Source organism: Microtus oregoni, unplaced genomic scaffold (assembly GCF_018167655.1).
Source record: "Microtus oregoni isolate MIOR12 unplaced genomic scaffold, Mior012 000009F_ref0000495, whole genome shotgun sequence".
NCBI classification, from domain to species: domain Eukaryota; kingdom Metazoa; phylum Chordata; class Mammalia; order Rodentia; family Cricetidae; genus Microtus; species Microtus oregoni.
Genome location: NW_024543068.1, coordinates 20,428,229 through 20,446,951, shown reverse-complemented (window position 1 = coordinate 20,446,951; position 18,723 = coordinate 20,428,229). Strand labels below are relative to the sequence as shown.

Genomic DNA, 18,723 nt, shown 5'->3' with positions numbered 1-18,723 from the left:
TCAAGGTCGTTTTACTTTACACTTCCCTGATGGGCAATGGTATTGAACCTTAAAAATAGTTATTGGTCATCTGTGCTTCTTCTTTTGAAAAGTGTCTTATTCAGTTCACTTGCCTATTTACTGACAGCTTTAGCTCCTGTGCATACAATTTCCACAGTTCTTGTAAACTTTATCAGATCCATCCAGAAGTGTGGCTGTTAAAGGTGTTCTCCCATGCTGTGGGCTGTTTGCTCTTCTGATTGTCATTTGCTGAACAGAAACCTTTCCCATGAAGTCTAGTCTATTGATAGGTTGGGCTAGATCCTGTAAATTTGGGTGAGTAAGTACCCTAGTCAAAAATTTCTTGCCCAACACAGTTATCTTGAGAGGTATCTCTTATGTTTTCTTCTGGACGTTTCAGTGTTTCTGGTCTTAGATAAAGAGCTTTGATCCATTTCGAATTGATTTTTTGTACCAGGTGGAAGATAAGAATCTTAAGTATTCTAGTAGATTCTCATCAGCCCTCTAAGCCTCTCTTCCCAAACCCTGCTTTACTCCCTGTCTGAGGTCTTCTCTATTAAAGCACAAATGGCATTTAAACTATCATTCCAGGGTTTTTTAATCCAGAGTAAATGGAAGCAAAGATAAACAATTCCCTTTCTTGTACTGCAATTCACTTTTTTTTTTTTAAATTAAAGAATCAGATTTCAAGAAGATGCCTATTAGAAGTTTGCCCAGCCTCACACTGGCTTCCCCATTTAGAGACATCTTTGAGTCCTCGGATTTTTTTTTTTTTAAGCGGAGGGGGTGTTTTGTTTGTTTGTTTGGTTAGTTTTTCAAGACAGGGTTTCTCTGTGTAACAGCCCTGGCTGTCCTGGAACTAGCTCTTGTAGACCAGGCTGGCCTCAAACTCCTAAAGCTAGCCTTGAACTCATAACCCGCCCAGTGGGTTGTTTTTGTTTTTCAAGACAGGGTTTCTCTATATAAAAGCCCTAGCTGTCCTGGAACTAGCTCTTGTAGACCAAGCTGGCCTCGAACTCAGAGACCCACCTGCCTCTGCCTCCCTAGTGTTGGGATTAAACAGGCACACCACCACCGGTTCACCCTCGTCGCCGGGAAACCACAGTTCGCCCCGCCTAACAACCGTTGTTATGGGCGGACACTTCGAGCCAGCGCGGAGTATTTAGGACGCCTGAGCCAAGTCTCAGCTCTCGCGAGCTTTCCTCTTCCGGGAGTCGCTGGGGGACGTTCTCCGCGAACGGTGTGGCGATGTGTGGGGACTGTGTGAAGAAGGAGTACCCCAATCGGGTGAGCAAGCGGGCGCGGAGAGCCTCCCCGGCCCGGTCTTCGGCCGACATTCCTAGACAGGCCAGGCCCCCTCTGCAGTCCTGTCAATCCGGTGACCCTGGTCTCCGGGCAGCTGGTCCCCTCCCTGGTGGCTGACGTCAGCGGTCCTTCCGGTTCTCCCGAGTTTCTGGGGACAACCGAGAAACCTCATCATTACCTACCCGACCCGGGTTGACAGCTGGCATCACAGGCGTGCGCCACTGCGTCCAATTTATATAATACTAGGGATAGAATCGGGGTTTGGTGCCTGCTAGGTTAGCTTCCCACCAGCTGAAGTGCATACACCTCAGCCTCTTGTTCTAGCCCACCTGTGTGCGTGTGTGTAATTTAAAAAAACTTTTTTTTTTTTTTACGTACCAATCCCAGTTCCCTCTTCCTCCTTTCCTCCCATTCCCTCCATACCCCTCCACCATCCGCTTCTCAGAGAGGGTAAAGCCTCCCCTGGGAAAGTCAACTAAATCTCCTTGAGGCAGGACCAAAACACCGCTCCCCACCCCCACTCCCACCCCGCCCCTACCTCCGCCGGGCTGAGCAAGGTGTCTCTCCATAGAGAATGGGCTCCACAAAGTCAGTTCTTGCATTACAGTTAGATCCTGGCCCCACTGCCGGTGTCTCCACATACTGCCCAAGCCACACCATTGTCACCTGCTTTCGGGGGGTGGGGGCGTTCAGTCCTATTTGTCAGTCCAGTATGAGTAAGTTCCCACTAACTCGGGCCAGCTTTCCCCATCATGGTCTTGACCTCTTGGCTCATGTTAACTATCGCTCCTCCCTCTCTTCGATTGCAGTCATTTCTATAATTCATTACTAACCCACGTTTGAAGATGGTAGAACAGTTCCCAGAGAGGAGCCACCACTTACCCAAGTATGAGAGCCAAGACTAGACTGAGAAATCCCCTCCTAGCCTCCTGTCTTTTCCTTTCTCCTTCCCTTCTCGGTACTGAGGATGGAACCCAGAGCCGGTACCTGCCAGGCAAGCACTCTACGCCCAGCCTTTATGTCTTTGTTTCTCTCAGGCTTGACTTTCCTCATTCTTTTAGGGAATATTTACTGCACCTCGCTATGTATAGGCAGATTGTTCGGCTAGGCTGTAAAGCCGCGGTTCTCAACTTCTGGGTTTTGACCCCTGGGTTCAAACAACCCTTTCCCAGGGGTCGCCTAAGACCATGGGAAAACACAGATGTTTACATTGTGATTCATAACAGTAGCAAAATTACAGTTATGAAGTAGCAACAAAGTGGTTTTATGATTGGATCACAACAGGAGGAACTGTGTTAAAGGGTCGCAGCATTAGGAAGGGTGAGAAGACCGACTGCTGTAAAAGAATGATTCACAGGGCACTTTAAGAACTTATAGTTTGGGGGAGTATGATTGACACATCGTGATTTGAACTTAGTGGAAGGAAAGGCTGGTAGGGAATAGGCTTGCAATGTTTTACAGCCAAAGAAGGTGGCTTTCGGGTGATTGTTAAGTTAGAGGAGAAAGAACCCAGGGAAAATAACAAGATGAAGGATTTCTTGGTTTGGTTGAGAAGTAAAGCATATTCATAGTTCTTTCTCTTAATATTTTGTGAGGTGTTAGTGGCGCATGCCCAGAACTTAAGAGCCAAAGGCAGGCCAATCACAGAGTTCAAAACCAGCCTGCTCTACAAAGTGACTTCCAGGACAACCAGGCTATACAGAGAAACCCTGTCTTGAAAAACAAAAAACAAAACAGTCTCTCTCATATATACATATATATATGATATTCATATATATGCACATATATTCTCTCATATGTAAATGAGAGAGATATGCAAGTCTCATATATATAGTGATATATGTCTTGAGATTGTTATATGATGTGCACTTTCATGTTGTACAACCATTTATTTGGTTTATAAAAAATTAGTATTATCAAATTTAAATGTACATGAAAAGACACCGAAATGCTTATTCTAGAAAGATGCATATGCATATCTGGCAATGTGTTTAAGAATGTTTGTAAGGTCATTATTTGAAATAAAGACCAGAGCAGAACTCGTGTCCCTAAAAGGGAATATAAAAATAGAGTCATGAAAGTGAGTTAACTCTGTTTGGCTCTCAGGTGAGAATGGCTTTGGAAGTATCCAGAGACTTTTGTTTCTTTTTCAAGAAGGGTTTGTGGCGCACGCCTTTAATCCCAGCACTTGGGAGACAGAGGCAGGCGGATCTCTGTGAGTTCGAGGCCAGCCTGGTCTACAAGAGCTAGTTCCAGGACAGGCTCCAAAACCACAGAGAAACCCTGTCTCGAAAAACCAAAAAAAAAAAAAAAAAAAAAAAAAAGAAGGGTTTCCCTGTGTAGCCCTGACGGTCCTGGAACTTGCCCTGTAGAAGGCTGGCCTTGAACTCACAGAGGTCCGCCTGTCTGTGTCTCCCAAGTGCAGGGAGTGAAGGTGTGCCCCACCATCACCCGGCTAGAGACGTTTTGATTGTCACAATGAAGGAACTATTGGCCATCTCATAGGTAAAGACCAGCTATCCTGCTGCCATCGATGCACAGGACAGCTGTTAATACAGAGGACTGTATGCCCTAGTGTCAGTCGTGCTGACCTTGAGGAACCCTGAGTTAGGGCAACGAAAGCACTAGAGTTAGATACAGCGGTCTGACTTTAGTCTGGCTGTATTGATAAAGAACACATGAAGTGCAATTTTAAATCAAGCCAACTAAAGTATAGTAAGAATTTCCTGGTTGCTAAAACCAGGTTGGAAAGCAAGAAGTTACTGTAAAGTCATTGTATTGATGGCTGCTGAACGTTATGCTCAAGAGTGGTCGTATAAGGGACCAGAGATTGCTCAGTGGTTGGTGCTGTTGAGAAGGACCAGGATTTAGTTTCCTGCACCCACATGGCAGCTAGCAACTGTTTGTAACTCCAGTTCCAGTTTCTCTTCTGGCTTCCATGAGTACCTGGCAGGCATTCACATATGTAAAATAAAGACAATTTTTTAAACAAAAAGAACAAGGGAGAAGTTTCTGGAATGTAAGAAGTGGTTTTGACTTGACTGGTGGTTCTGCAGTTTGTAATTGTTATTTTGTATGTTTCCGATTTTACTATTTTTCTATATTGTGTTTTAGCTTATGCTTTAATATCTAGAAAGGTTTTTTATGAGTCTTAATGAACATTGCACATTGGGAACTGTGAGGGAAAGTTCCCTGTGGAGCTTGTTAACAGAGCTGATTAGGGGCTAGAGAAATGGCTCAGAAGTCAAGAGCGGTTAACGCTGCAGCAGACTCCAAGTTCAGTTCCCATCACTCAGGTCAGCTGCTCACAGCAGCCTGGAACTCTGGCTCCCGGAGGAGGGGTGGTCCAGTACCTTCCTCTGGCCTTCTCAGGCACCTGCATTCATTATACACACCCCCCACCACACACACACAGACAAGGACACATTAATCTTTTTTTTTTTTTTTTGCGAAAAGAAGAAAAAAAAACATAAACAAAAAACAAGTTTCCACCTCCTCCCAGCCTCCCATTTCCCTTCCCCTCCTCCCACCCTTCTCCCCCTCCTCCCACCCTTCTCCCCCTCCTCCCACCCTTCTCCCCCTCCCCCCACTCCTCTCCCCCTCCCTCTCCAGTCCACAGAGCAGTCCGGGTTCCCTGCCCTGTGTTAAGTCCTAGGTCCTCTCCGTCCATATCTAGGAAGGTGAACATCCAAACTGGCTAGGCTCCCACAAAGCCAGCACATTAAGTAGGATCAAAACCCCCTGCCATTGTCCTTGGTGTCTCATCAGCCCTCATTGTTCGCCATGTTCAGAGAGTCCGGTTTTATCCCATGCTTTTTCGGTCACAGTCCAGCTGGCCTTGGTGAGCTCCCCGTAGATCAGCTCCTCTGTCTCAGTGGGTGGATGCACGCCTCGTGGTCCCGAATTCTTTGCTCATGTTCTCCCTCCTTCTGCTCCTCCTTGGGACCTTGGGAGCTCAGTCCAGTGCTCCTGTGTGGGTCTCTGTCTCGATCTCTATCCATCACCAGATGAAGATTCTATGATGATATGCAAGATATTCGTCAGTATTGCTCTAGGATAGGGTCATTTCAGGTTCCCAATCCTCAGCTGCCCAAGGAACTAACTGGGAACCTCATCTTGGGCACTAGGGAGCCCCTCTAGGGTCCACATTAATCTTTTTTTTTTTAAATATTTATTTATTTATTATGTATACAATATTTTGTCTGTATGCCTTCAGGCCAGAAGAGGGCACCAGACTCCATTACAGATGGTTGTGAGCCACCATGTGGTTGCTGGGAATTGAACTCAGGACCTTTGGAAGCGCAGGCAATGCTTTTAACCTCTGAGCCATCTCTCCAGCCCCCCACATTAATCTTTTAAAAAGAGAGATTAGCCAGGCTGTGGTGGCTCATGCTTTAATCCCAGCACTCTGGAGGCAGAAGCCGGAAGATCTCTGTGAATTCGAGGCCAGCCTGGTCTACAAGAGCTTGTTCCAAGACAGGCCCCAAAGCTACAGAGAAACCCTGTCTCGAAAAATCAAACACACACACACACAGAGATTATTGGTTTATCTCCCCACCCCCCCAAGTAGCAAGATAACTTTATTCAGAGTGAAATGATAGTACAGATTGAAAGGGAGATGCACTGGGCTGGCAGGATGGCTTAGTGGGTCAAGGTACTTGCTTGCCAAGCCTGATGACCCAAGTTCCATCCTCAGGTGTGTGCCCCCAAATAAATACAGAGATGTAATAACAGAGACTGTCAGAGTTGAGCAGAGCACAGAGAAGCTCTGGGCTGCCTAGAAAGTGCCATTCTGAAGCATTCTTTTGCTTTTATTCTGCTTTAAATAATTAAAGGGCTGTCATGAGAAAGAATTAAATGTTTCTTTGACATTTGAGAAGACATATTTAGAAATAGCTAGTGGGTAGACAGAAGAGTTTCCCATGTAGCTTCAGATACGGGATGGAGAGCTCTAAAGGAACTCAGAACAGCTTTGTCCAGTCGAAGCTCAGTGGCCATTTAGAATCCCTACTTAATTCCCATTCTTAGAAGGAAATTCTTTTTCCAGAATCAGGATTCTTCCAATTAACTGGGGTTCTTTTAAGTCAGGTATATATTTTCAAAGATTTATTTTTATTATTTTTAGTTACATGTATATGCACCATGGCATATTTTAAAGAATAAGAATAGAAGCTGTGCGGTGGTGTCTCATGTCTTTAATTCCAACACTTGGGAGATAGAGGTGGGTGGATCTCTGAGATTGAGGCCAGCCTGGTCTACAGAGTGAGTCCCAGGACAGCCAGGGCTACACAGAGAAACCCTACCTGTCCCAGAGTTTGTGTTTGGAGGAAGTCAGACAAGAACCAATGGAGAAATGTTGCTTCCTGCCTTTCTTCCTATGGGTTGCTCAGCTTGTTTTCTTACACAGTCCAGAACCTACCACCTTGCCCAGGGGTGGCACTGCCCATGGTGTTCTGGCCTGTAGCACAAATTCTAATTGGTCTTAATAACAAAAACTTGGAGTCAAACTGTCAGGGTAAAGGCTGAAGGGATCAGAGAAACAGAGCGGTCAGCCACCAGAGTTCTTACCTCTACCATGCTCAGACCAAAGGGACAATTTTGTCCCTACAAAGCCTCAGACTGCCCCGAGCTCCTGTCTCCTTCCACCTTACATTCCTCTCTCCATCCAGCCATTTCACTCCTGTCTCTACTTTCCTAGTGCTGGGACTAAAGATGTGTGATACCAAGTGCTGGGATCACCTTTGTGTGAGCTCTGTTTCTCTTTTAGACAAGATTCAACCTTGTGTAGCCCAGGGTGGCCTTGAACTCACAGACCCCTGTCTGCCTCTGTCTCTGGGATTAAAGGTGTGCACCACTGCCTGGCCTCTGTGGCTAACTAGCTCTGCACTCTGATCTTCAGGCAAGCTTTGTTTGTTAGATCACAAATAAAGTATCACCACACTGGCCCTCCCACATTGGCCATTTATCAAGAAATGCCCCACAGGACATGTCAATGGGTCAATCAAATCGAGGCAGGTCCTCAATTGAGATTCTTTCTAGATCTGTTTGTGTCAAGTTGACAAAAAAAAAAAAAAAAAAAAAAAACCCAGCTCATTGACCTTTACAATGTGTAGGTTCACTAGTTCTTCATAGCTGAAAGTCTACAATTCTAAAATTTGTTTTTTTTCTTCAAAGTATTTTAAGTAAGTATCTATGTCTAACTATATAGTCATATCTTTTTAAAATTTATTTAATGTGTATTGAAGTTTTGCCTGTATGAGGGTGTTAAATCCCATGGAACTGGAGTTACAGACAGTTGTGAGCTGTAATGTAGATGCTGGAAATTGAACCCAGGTCCTCTGCAAGAGCAGCCAGTGCTCTTAACCACTGAGCCATCTCTCCAACCCCATATAGTCATATCTTAATTCCTCCTCCAATACTAATCTCTTCTTTAATACACAGAGGTAAGAGATTAATTGTGGTGTGGGAACCAGGAAGACTCATTTAAGGTGGCTCTCTTAAACTAACACATTTGGCTCACCCTTGAGTCATCCCTGGAGCCTCTGTGGCATCAGATACACAGATGCTCTGGAGAAATGTTGTGAATGATTTTTGTATCACATTAACTATTAAAAATGCCCAACCAGGCAGGAGAGAGCGACTCAATAGCTAAAGAGTTTGCTGTTCAAGCCTGTTGACCCAAGTTTGATACCCAGAACCAGCGTAAGGGTGGAGGACTCTGTGGAGTGCTCCTCTGACTTCTGCACATGCAGCTGCGCCCATGCACAGCACTTACCACAATAATAAAATATATCCTTAAAAAACAGAAACAATCAGTATTGCTTAGAACTGTATTAGAATCTGTAAAATAGCATTCATAGGTGTTAACAGAATCTTAGCAGAAATGTCTCTCCGAGACAGGAATCTGTTTAGTTGTTTATGCTAACGCAGAAGCCTCTGCTCCTTGACCACCATTGTGTCGGTCTGGTCCACTGGAGCACATAACCTTCTCTGCCTCAGTACCATATACTCTTAAGGACTAAAGTCATAGCTGGGATACTTGCCTCTATGGTATTAATAGAGGCTTGAGTGGAAGCTGTTTCAGTGTGTACAGTTATCTTTAGCATTGACTCATTGCTTCTATTTTGATTGACTTAATTCTAGTTTTTTTTTTCAAGACATAGTTTCTCTGTGTAGCCTTGGCTGTCCTGAAACTTACTCTGTAGACCAGGGTGGCCTCAAACTCACAGAGACCTCTGTCTCTCAAGTGCTGGGATCTTAATTCTAGTTTTATGGCTGGTCCTTTAAAAGTACTTCTAAAATGTTCTAATTTCTTTTTTATATTGAATGTTTTTCCTTGTTATTTCTAACTATTTGGACTTAGTTCTCTTTTATTCTTGTTTGCTCTGTGGTACAGGGATTGCACCTAAGCTGGTTACTTAAAAATGTACTTCAAGCAGGGTGGTGGTAGCCCACTCCTTTAATCCCAGCACTTGAGAAGCAGAGGCAGGCAGATCTCTGAGTTTGAAGCCAGCATGGTCTACATAGTGAGTTCCAGGACAGGCTACAAAACTACACAGAGAAATCCTGTCTAAAACAAACAGAAATGTACTTCAAGCAGGTATCTTCTGGCTGTGTCTTTTGCTTGCCGAGATTTTGGGCCTATTAATCAGTTTCATCAAAGTTTTCAAAGTGTAAGAAAATTCCTATGTAATACTTTAGGGGAGCACCTGTCTGGAGAATGGATCATTCTTGCTGAACTTCACAGGCTGTGCGGTGTGCAATAAGCTGGATTTTATGCTGATCACTAACAGATCCCTGAAAGAAGAAGATGGAGAAGAAATAGTTACCTATGATCGTAAGTTGAGTTTCTTTTGAAATGCAAAGCCATTGGCAGGTATCAGCTTTCAGAAGCTGGTGTGCCGCACAAGTGTTCCAAGGGCACGGTCAGTGTCGTGTTGCAGGGTATAGTTACTGAGAGGAAAATCCGGTTAGGACCTCCTCCTTTACCCAGCATCTCCACACTGAAGAACTGCGGATAACTCAAGGCTGAGATTCAAGTCTTGCTTGCTCTGTAGCTCAGGCTAACCTAAAATTGTGATCTTCCTGTCCCTGCCTCTTCAGCAATGAGATTATAGACATGTGCCACCACACCCAGACAGTGGTAAAGACTTTATATCACCTTAAATGGGATACACGCAGAAAGTTTATTGTTTGTTTTTATCTGCCTTTAAAATTTGTGTCTCCTTTAAGGTGTATTTTGTGGAGGGAACAGAGCATAGTAGGTAAGCGCCGTGGTTTGGGGCCACATTCTTGTGTTAGGAATTCTGGCTCCAAACCTCCTATGTCTGTAGTTGTCTGTTTACTTAATCACAGTGTGTTTTTGTTTCCTGACAAGGGGACCATAATATTATGTCTCATTGAATTTGATATTATATGAATAGCTAAAAAGAAAAAAGTGTTTAAAGATACCTGGCTACAGTAACCACAGTTTGTTTATGTTAAATTATTTTTAGTAGGCTATTTTGTTACCATCCAATGTTACCATCACTTTAATGTCCACCTGGTTTTATTGATGCCTGGGCGTAGCTGCCCACTTACTCTCTTTCCTGAGAATAACAGCATTTGTGTAGCCAGATGGGTCCACTCTTTAAAAAACACAATGTTAAGCTTGCTGGCACAGGCCTTTGATCCCAGCTACTTGGTGACAAGCGCCTTTACTCAGTCTTGGTCCCAGCTACTCAGGAGGCTGAAAGGTCAAGGCCTGCCTGGGCTACAGAGTGAGTTCAAAGCCAACCTGGGCAATTTAGTGAGAACTTAACCCAAAAAGTGACAAGAGCCAGGAGGTGGTGGCACACACCTTTAACCCCAGTACTCAGGAGGCAGGCAGATGTCGGTGAGTTCGAGGCCAGTACAGAACAAGCTCCACAACAGCTAGGGCTTACCTTGTCACAAACAAAGCAAAACAGGAAAAGTGACAAGAAGACTGGGAACGTAGGTCAGTGGTAGAGTGCCTGCTCTACGTTCAGTTCCTAGTACCCCAAAAGTAAATGGATAAATAAATGACATCTTAAGTATCTGTGTATTGATTTCTGTAGGCAGCTTTCAGAGGGAGTTAATGTGTATACACTGAGCCTTTGAGTTCAGGTCCTAATTAGGTAATGTTGTGATCGAATCTGGATTTCCTAAGGTCAGCATTCTAATGAGTTTCCTGCTGTGTTAAATGTGACAGAGTTAAGATTCCTTTTAAGCATTGTGTGCTAAGACTAGAAATTTCATTGTTTTAAGAAACTTGTCCAGACTTCATATGTGTCTTTGTTTTGACAGATCTGTGTAAGAATTGTCATCATGTAGTAGCCAGACATGAGTATACATTCAGTATCATGGATGAATTTCAGGTAATGTATATGCGGGTATTATTGACGTGGGACAAAGACTAAAAGTACCCTCTAGCATCTACACACAGTTTTTGTAATGAAGTACTAACAATTATTAGTGGAAACCACCCCTGACTTTACTTGTGTAAGCTGGGAAACCTTAACCATGGGTGGATCTGTGTGTCCCCACAGGAATCACAAATCAAAATATGTGCTTTATAAATGATATTTCAGTCCTGTCATTTTATTTAATTAGCTTACTATGTATGGGTTCTTTCTTTTTAAAAGTTTCATCTATTTGTTATGTGTACAGTATTCTGCACACCAGAAGAGGGCACCAGATCTCATCCTAGATGGTTGTGAGCCACCATGTGGTTGCTGGGAATTGAACTCAGAACTTCTGGAAGAGCAGCCAGTGCTCTTAACCTCTGAGCCATCTCTCCAACCCCCTATGGGTTCTTTCTTAAAAATAAGATCTAAAATATTTATTGTATATGTGTGTTTGTCTGTGTGTGTGTGCATGTGCATGTGTGCATACCTTGTGAATACTTGGTGCCCACAGAGACCAGAAGAGGGTTCTAGATTCCCTGGAACTGGAGTAACAGATGGTTGTGAGCCACCTTGTGGGTGGTGGGAACCGAACCTGGGTCTTTTGCAGGAGCATCAATGCTCTTCACTGCCAAGCCATCTCTAGTCTGCCAGTATGGGTTTGTATGAGATCACAATAGTGGTGCCTTTTCTGCAGTACTGTGGGAATTGCACAGTTGGCTGCTGGGTAGTAATGGCAGTAGCAGCGCACACCTTTAATCCCAGCACTCAGGAGACAGAGGCAGGCGGATCTCTGAGTTCAAGGCCAGCCTGGTCTGCAGAGTGAGTTCCAGGCATTTTCCTGTCTACTTGGTGCGTATGAAAATCTGATAAGGAGGTTATGCCCAAGTTGGCATGTGGACTTGAGCAACTGTTTGTTCTCAAGTATACTAAGCCTTTTTTAAATATATAATTTGTTAAGCTAACTTGAAAGATAGCTCTATCAAGGATGGAGGAGCAAAGCAGAATCACTAGAGAAAAGGGGTTTGTTATGTTAGTTTTCCTGCAGTCAGGAGAACGTTGAAGAGCTCTAGTCTCTAGCATAGGCCCAACGTTGGTGAAGGTCTAATGGTCAGGACAAACATCCCAATATCAGTGGGACCTATCTCTGGACAAACCAGGACCCAGAGCTCTTCCTTATGGTTATTGTTTTCAGTATTTTTTTAAAGATTTATTTATTTATTATGTATACAGTGTTCTGTCTGCATGTGTGCCTACAGACCAGAAGAGGGCACCAGATCTCATTATAGATGGTTGTGAGTCACCATGTGGTTGCTGGGAATTGAACTCAGGACCTCTGGAAGAATAGTCAGTGCTCTTAACCTCTGAGCCATCTCTCCAGCCCTTGTTTTCAATTTTTAAACTGGCTTTGTGTGAACTGTGTATTTATCCACAAGATAAGAGTATCAGGTTAGACTCCAAACAGCCAAGAGAATTTTTTTAAGTCATTCAAATTTAGATAGTATTTATTTAGGAAAATAAAATGTAATCAGCTACAGTAAAACCATAAAATAGCATAATACCTTCTACTCATATTTTTAAATTTTTACTTATTTTTAAAATTTTTTGAGATTTGTTTTTACTCTTATGTGTGTAAGTATTTTGCCTTCATGTATGTCTATGTACCATGTGCATGCAGTGCCCACAGAGGCCAGAAGAAGGTGTCATATCCCCCTGGAACTGGAGTTACAGCTGTGAGTTGCCACATGGGTGCTGGGAATTGGAGCCAGGTCCTCTGGAAGAGCAGCCATTACTTTAATAACTGTGCCATCTCTCCATCCCCTAAATTTTGCTTATTTTTATTATGTGTATGAGTGTTTTGCCTGCATGTATGTACCACATCTGTGCTTGGTACCCATGAAGGCCAAAAGAGAGGACGAAATCTCCTGGAACTGAAGCCACACATAGCTATGAACTGATGTGTGAGGGGTTGGAAACTGAACCCAGGTCTCCTGCAAGAGCAGCAGGAATAGCAAGTGCCTTTAACTGCCTAGCCATCTCTAGTCCGTCATTCATATTTTTAAATGGAAAGAGGAACATACATACGCAATCACATATGTAAGGGTCTGATCTGAGATATTTTGGTTAATCTAAACATCTTGACTATAACTCTCCCACCCCTACCCTCACCCCAGACAGGATTTCTCTGTGTATCAACTGGAACTCGCTCGGTAGACCAGGCTGACCTCAAACTCACAGATAGGATCCATCTGCCTCTCTGCCTCCCAAGTGCTGGGATTAAAGATGTGCACCGCCACTGCCCGATGACCATAAAACTCTTTTTAATAACCAAAATTTATGCCTTAAAATATTTATATGATATATGTAACTTACAGCAAAACCAAAATCTCAGAGACCAAAGAAGCGTGAGCATTTCATAAGCTTAGAAACCCCTAGCTCTGTTTTAGTGAGAGGAAGCGGGTGTTTACAACTCTCTTAAGTGCACATGAGGTCTTTGAGTGGATATTGAGATTGCCCGGTTAGTCCTGAGAGAGCTGTTGTAAAGTACTTCCGTGAGACCAAAGTCCAGCTCATTTTCCTTTATGACTGAGTATAACCACCTTCAAACAGCCCCCAAAATTACTCTGGGTAGAAGCAAGAAAAGGAAAAGGGAGATGGCTTGTAGTCATAACGCCTAATTAATTTCCAGTTCTCTTGCAAACAGAATCTTTTGCACTGGGCTCTACCTCCAGTCCTATATTACCAACATCTGTTCTTGCTCATCCCACATCCTATACTTAGCCATCAGATGTTTTTTTAAAAATGATTCTTTTATACCGCCTGCTGGCCTTTGGCAGCCATCATTGCTGTAACACATGTCCAGGCTCCTTAACCCAAGACTGTAGCTGGCCCAGCTTCTCTCACTCATTTCCCGCGGCTCTTCCATACATACCCCATGTAAAATAGTGTTCCACATTGGAGGAGGAGTCTCCTTCCTTCTCTTGAATGCTACTCTACCCCATATTCTGAGGGATCACATGGTACTGTCCCCAGCATCTTTGCTAGGTTGGAAATTTTATGTTAAGGCTATCCAGATGCCCTCTTTTGACCTCTGTGAGCACTGCCCTTACATATATTAATCTGCAACACATACAAATGCACATAATTTTTTAAAAAGTATTTAATAATGGTGGCTCACGCCTTTAATTCCAGCACTCAGGAGGCAGAGACAGGTGGATTTCTGTGAGTTTAAGGCTAGCCTGGTCTACAGAGTGAATTCCAGGACAACTAGGTCTACACAGAGAAACCCTGTCTCAAAAATCAAACCAAACCAAATCAAAAAGTTTAAAAATTGCATTAAACATGCTTAGATCTTCTTACTTTGTTAAAAATAATTTAAACTTATTTGTTTCACTCAGCTGCTTCTGTGATCCATTCTGGAAGCAGGTCTTTACTTGTTTTTGTCTTTTTTCTTGAATAGTTTTGTTTTTCCTGTTTTGGTAGTGTCTCATTGTGTAGCATTGGAGAGTCTCCTGCCTTACCCGCCTCCTCCTCAGTGCTGAGATTAGGTACCTGCGCCACCGTGCTCAGTTTTGAATATCTCTAACAACTCTCCTATTTCCGTGTTCCTCTAACTCTCTGTAAAGTGGCCTTCATTTTCCTTTGATTAAAGCTCCTGTCCTGCAGGTCTTCTGCAGCCGTCTTACTCCCGTGCTGTTGGTGTTTGTAACTCTCTCACTGTCTTTTCCTGATCTGGGTTTGTTAACCTTCGGCTCCTTAAGTGTTTCTTTTCTTGCGGTCTGCTTCACTGTTTTTTCTATGTCTTAAAATAGATTTTAACTGCTTCTTTGCTTCTTTCTCTCATGCTCGTTCCTGTTTTCTAATGGCAAGGCCACATGGGATGAGATGGAGAGGGAAGTACAGAGTACACCAGGAGTATATTACACATGACTGAAATCTTTGAAATCTGACAAAAGCCCTTAAATGGATGGCGTGTTCACCTTGGGGGATATGTGGGTGAGTTGGGGGCGGTGGCTAGGGATGGGAGACGACAGCCTTTATTCCTCAGTGGGCTAGAAAGATGTAGCAGGTTAGAGAACAAGGGCCTCAGAGTGAGCTCTTGGGAGAGTCCGTCTGCTCCACCCTTCCCCCAGATGGCTGCTCCTAGCCCTCTGAGCCTCACTAAGAATGCCTAGGGCCTGTAAATCCCTCCCCCGCACCCCCACTTGGCCAGGTTTGTAAAAGATGTCCAGATTTCACAGGGCCCTGTGTCCCTAGCATCTTAGCTTACTTTCCCACAGAAGCACTGTAGTAGGTAGTTAGATCCCACAGCCTTTGTACAACACAAACTTAAAAGACTTGTGCAAAGTTTTCCTGGGAATCTAGCTGCCACATATGTAACATACTCCCATGGGGAGCTACTTTGAATTCCAAATCACTGACTTATAATGAAATTCATATTCCTGGCTGCCCATAAATCAGAGGTTACAAATATGGCCAGCTTCACTGATTTAATAATCTTACCAGGTTAGATCAGGCATTGTATCAGTTTTTTTTTTCCAAGTCAAGAGCGTTGATTTTATAAAGGTCAGGGTGTAATCTTTTCCTTTGTTCGTGACTGACACTGCACACAGCACATTGCAGAGCATGGACGCATTCACTGGAGACTTGACAGGTTAGGATAGTGGAAAATCCAGCTCTTGCTCTTTATCTCTCTCTTTCAATTGAACAATTATATTTTGTTGCTGTTTAGTGCTCTTTTGTTTGTTTGTTTTGGGCCATACTGGGCAATTAAACCTCAGTCCTCATGCTTGCAAGGAAAGCACTCCACCAGCTGAGCCAAAACTCAGCCCTTTGTCTCTACCTGCACCGCCCCCATGTGTCTGTCTGTGTTGAGACGAGGGCTGCAGTGTAGTTGAGGGTGACCTCAGCCTTGTGACCTTCCTGCCTCAGTTTCCCAAGTGTGGGATTAGAAGTGCTCTCCATCACACTTTGTCTTCCCAGTAGTGATAGTGAGCGATTGTCTTCCAATAGTGATATCTGATAGGTTCAAGCAGTAGATGTGTTGACAACAGTAGATACCTTGTAGAGGGTGGATTTTTATTGTATTTTATGCTCATGAGTAGTATCTATTCTCTAAGCGTTAGCATGTATGTATTTCTACTGGGTCTGTAGAGGAGACTTTACAATCACGAGTGCAGCGAGGTAACTCAATGGAAGGGTGCCTGTCTACTGTGCTCAAAGCTCTGGACCTAACTTCCAGCACTGAAAATCAATCAGTTGGCCAGTTGATTAATCTAAGAACAGTCTTCAAGAGCAGCTGTCTGCTGGACTTGCCAGTTGAAATGGAAAGGCACTTGTGTCTTTAAAAAAAAAAAAAAAAAAAAAAAGATTTATTTATTTATTTATTATGTATACAACATTCCTTCCCTGTATGCTTCCATGCCAGAAGAGGGCACCAGATCTCTTTATAGATGGTTGTGAGCCACCATGTGGTTGCTGAGAATTGAACTCAGGACCTTTGGAAGAGCAGTCAGTGCTCTTAACCTCTGAGCTATCTCTCTAGCCTCGGCACTTGTCTTCTTTGAGGACTTTGTGCCTTGTCATTGTTTAGCTCTACAGTCCTTTCTAGTGATTGTCCAGACTGAGAGACACTGTTTGACTGATCACTTCCAGACAGCAACATCTGGTGTGGAGGCACTAGTAGATTCAACATGGATACTTGTTTTCCTAAACAAAACAAAAATATTTTAAATAAAAAGTTTAAAGGACATACATCTGTGACAGCTGTAAGAACGGGACTTTGCCTTAAGGAATTTTGCTTAAAATAAAATCCCTTCTGTCACCAGTCTAGATATTTGTTAAGCATAAGACACATGAAACTTAATAAAAACTTAGATACTAAATAGATGAAATCTTGAGCAATTAACTGTTTAAATATGAGTTGTGACATGCTAGGGAACTTAATATATTTTTTTGTATTTTCCAGAGCTAATAAAGGTAGCTTTTTCAGCTTGAGAATTTTGTCTCCCTCCCCCACCCCTATTGTTTAAATATCTTAATATCCTAAGAATAAGAATTTGTTCTTTGAAATACACACCCAATCTGGTTCATTGTTTATTTTATTTATTCATGTTTTTTAGAAGTTCATTTTAGCTAGTCAGTAATAGGCAGAGACAGGTGGATTTCTGTGAGTTTGAAGCCAACCTAGTCTACAGAGTGAGTTCCAGGGCAGCCAAGGCTACACAGAAAAACCCTGTCACGAAAAACAAAACAAACAAAAAAAAAAGGTTCATTTTTTTCAATTACTGTTTATGTGTGTGTGTGATATGCATATTTGCCATGAAACATATACAGGGTCAGAGGACAAAACTTGGGAGTTTATTCTTCCACTGTCTAGGTTCCTGGGATGAAGGTCACCAAGCTCAGATCACCAAGATGGAACAGCAAATGCCCTTTACCTACTGAGCCACCTCACTGCTCACTGGCCCTCTTTCTTTCTTTCTTTTTCTTTTTTTTCTTTCTTTCTTCCTTCCTTCTCTTCTCTTCTCTCTTCTTCTTCTTCTTCTTCTTCTTCTTCTTCTTCTTCTCTCTCTCTCTCTCTCTCTCTCTCTCTCCCTCTCCCTCTCCCTCTCTCTCTCTTCCTCCCTCCCCCCCCTTGCTTTGAACTCCTGATCCTCCTGCCTCCCTCCCTCCCCCCCCTGCTTTGAACTCCTGATCCTCCTGCCTCCACCTTCTGAGTGCTGGTGTACAGCTGTGTGCTACAAAACCCAGTTTGTGCAGTGCTGAAGACTGAAACCAGGGCTTTGTGCATAGCAGACAAGTTCTTTACCGGTTGAGCTGCATGCAGCCTCAGCCCGGGTATCTTTATTAGTTTAAATAGAAGCACTAAGCAAAGTATGTATGATTTCTTAGTGCGAGAAATTGCCATGTACTTTCAAATGCCGTTCTTACGTACATGATAAATAAGAGTTTACACAAACAAAAGGTTCCAGGAGTGTGCAGAATGAACGTAAGGCACTGCTAGTGGGTGTTGAAGAACTAATCTGATGTGCGGCAGGATCACCAGTGACAACTTGCAGGAAAGCTTTTCTGGGCAGTCGTTTATGGAGCATCTTTCTCCCTGTCCCCTGAGGTAATTTTGTACTTTGTCTTGTTCTAGGAGTACACCATGCTGTGTCTGTTGTGTGGCAAAGCTGAAGACACCATCAGTATTCTCCCTGATGACCCCCGACAAATGACTCTGTTGTTCTAAGCTTCCTGTGGTTCTGTTGTAGCTATGTTGACTTGGTTTACAATATAGCAGGCCTGATGGTTTGTCTAATAATGAAAATTCTTTCTTTTTTTCTGCTTAGACTTACCTCCTTGGAAGAAAAAGTAATTTGGGGAATTGTTGTTTCCTAGAGTTGAGCTCCTCTGCTAATCCCCTGTACATGCCAGAGTGAAATGTCTGTGCTCATGGTTATTTGGCTAGAAAACCACTAGAGCTTGTGCACATTCTGCACTCAGATCTTGGTTTCCTGTCAGAGGAATCCAGAAATCCTTGCAAAAGTAAGTGATGGAGTGGGCAGGAATTCTACATCATGAACTTAGTGTTTTGTGCTACCAACCCCTCCCCAACAACAACAACAACCAACCAACCAAATAAAACAAAACAAATAAGCAAAAAACACAGAAGTCAAAACCACAGTGGTTGAGGGATGGTCAGACAAGAATTACCAGTGAACACAACAGTAATAATTTTAAAATAAGTGAATTGATATTGAATTATAGCCCAGAGTGTATACTAAATACCCATGCTGATAGCAATGATTGGGTGGATGGATGGATAAATAAATAAGGGAGGGAAAGAAAAGGGAAGGAAGGGGTGTGGATTTCCGATGGTTCTACATTGTCAGTGTGGGCTGTGTGTGTAGTGGCTTCCTTCCAAAAAGTAGCATGGGCCCAGCAGTGATCGCATACACCTTTAATCCCAGCACTTGGGAGGCAGAGGCAGGCAGGTCTCTGTGAGTTTGAGGCCAGCCTGGTCTACAGA

The 18,723-nt window shown here is 43.4% G+C and overlaps 1 protein-coding gene across 1 annotated transcript; it reads left to right on the top strand.

Annotated features, from left to right (window-relative positions):
• The first annotated feature begins 1,136 nt into the window (after positions 1 to 1,136).
• Positions 1,137 to 18,044, top strand: Churc1 (churchill domain containing 1). Its single transcript, XM_041658338.1, has 4 exons — positions 1,137 to 1,287; positions 9,007 to 9,142; positions 10,612 to 10,682; positions 17,851 to 18,044. Exons 1-4 carry the CDS (start codon positions 1,249 to 1,251, stop codon positions 17,941 to 17,943), a joined length of 339 nt encoding a protein of 112 aa, XP_041514272.1. The 5' UTR covers positions 1,137 to 1,248; the 3' UTR covers positions 17,944 to 18,044.
• Positions 18,045 to 18,723: the final 679 nt, after the last annotated feature.

Coding starts and splice junctions, on each gene's coding strand:
- Churc1 (XM_041658338.1), top strand. CDS start 1,249: ATGTGTGGGGACTGTGTGAAGAAGGAGTACCCCAATCGG. Junction 1,288..9,006: donor AGAAGGAGTACCCCAATCGG/GTGAGCAAGCGG, acceptor GTAATACTTTAG/GGGAGCACCTGTCTGGAGAA. Junction 10,683..17,850: donor GTATCATGGATGAATTTCAG/GTAATGTATATG, acceptor GTCTTGTTCTAG/GAGTACACCATGCTGTGTCT.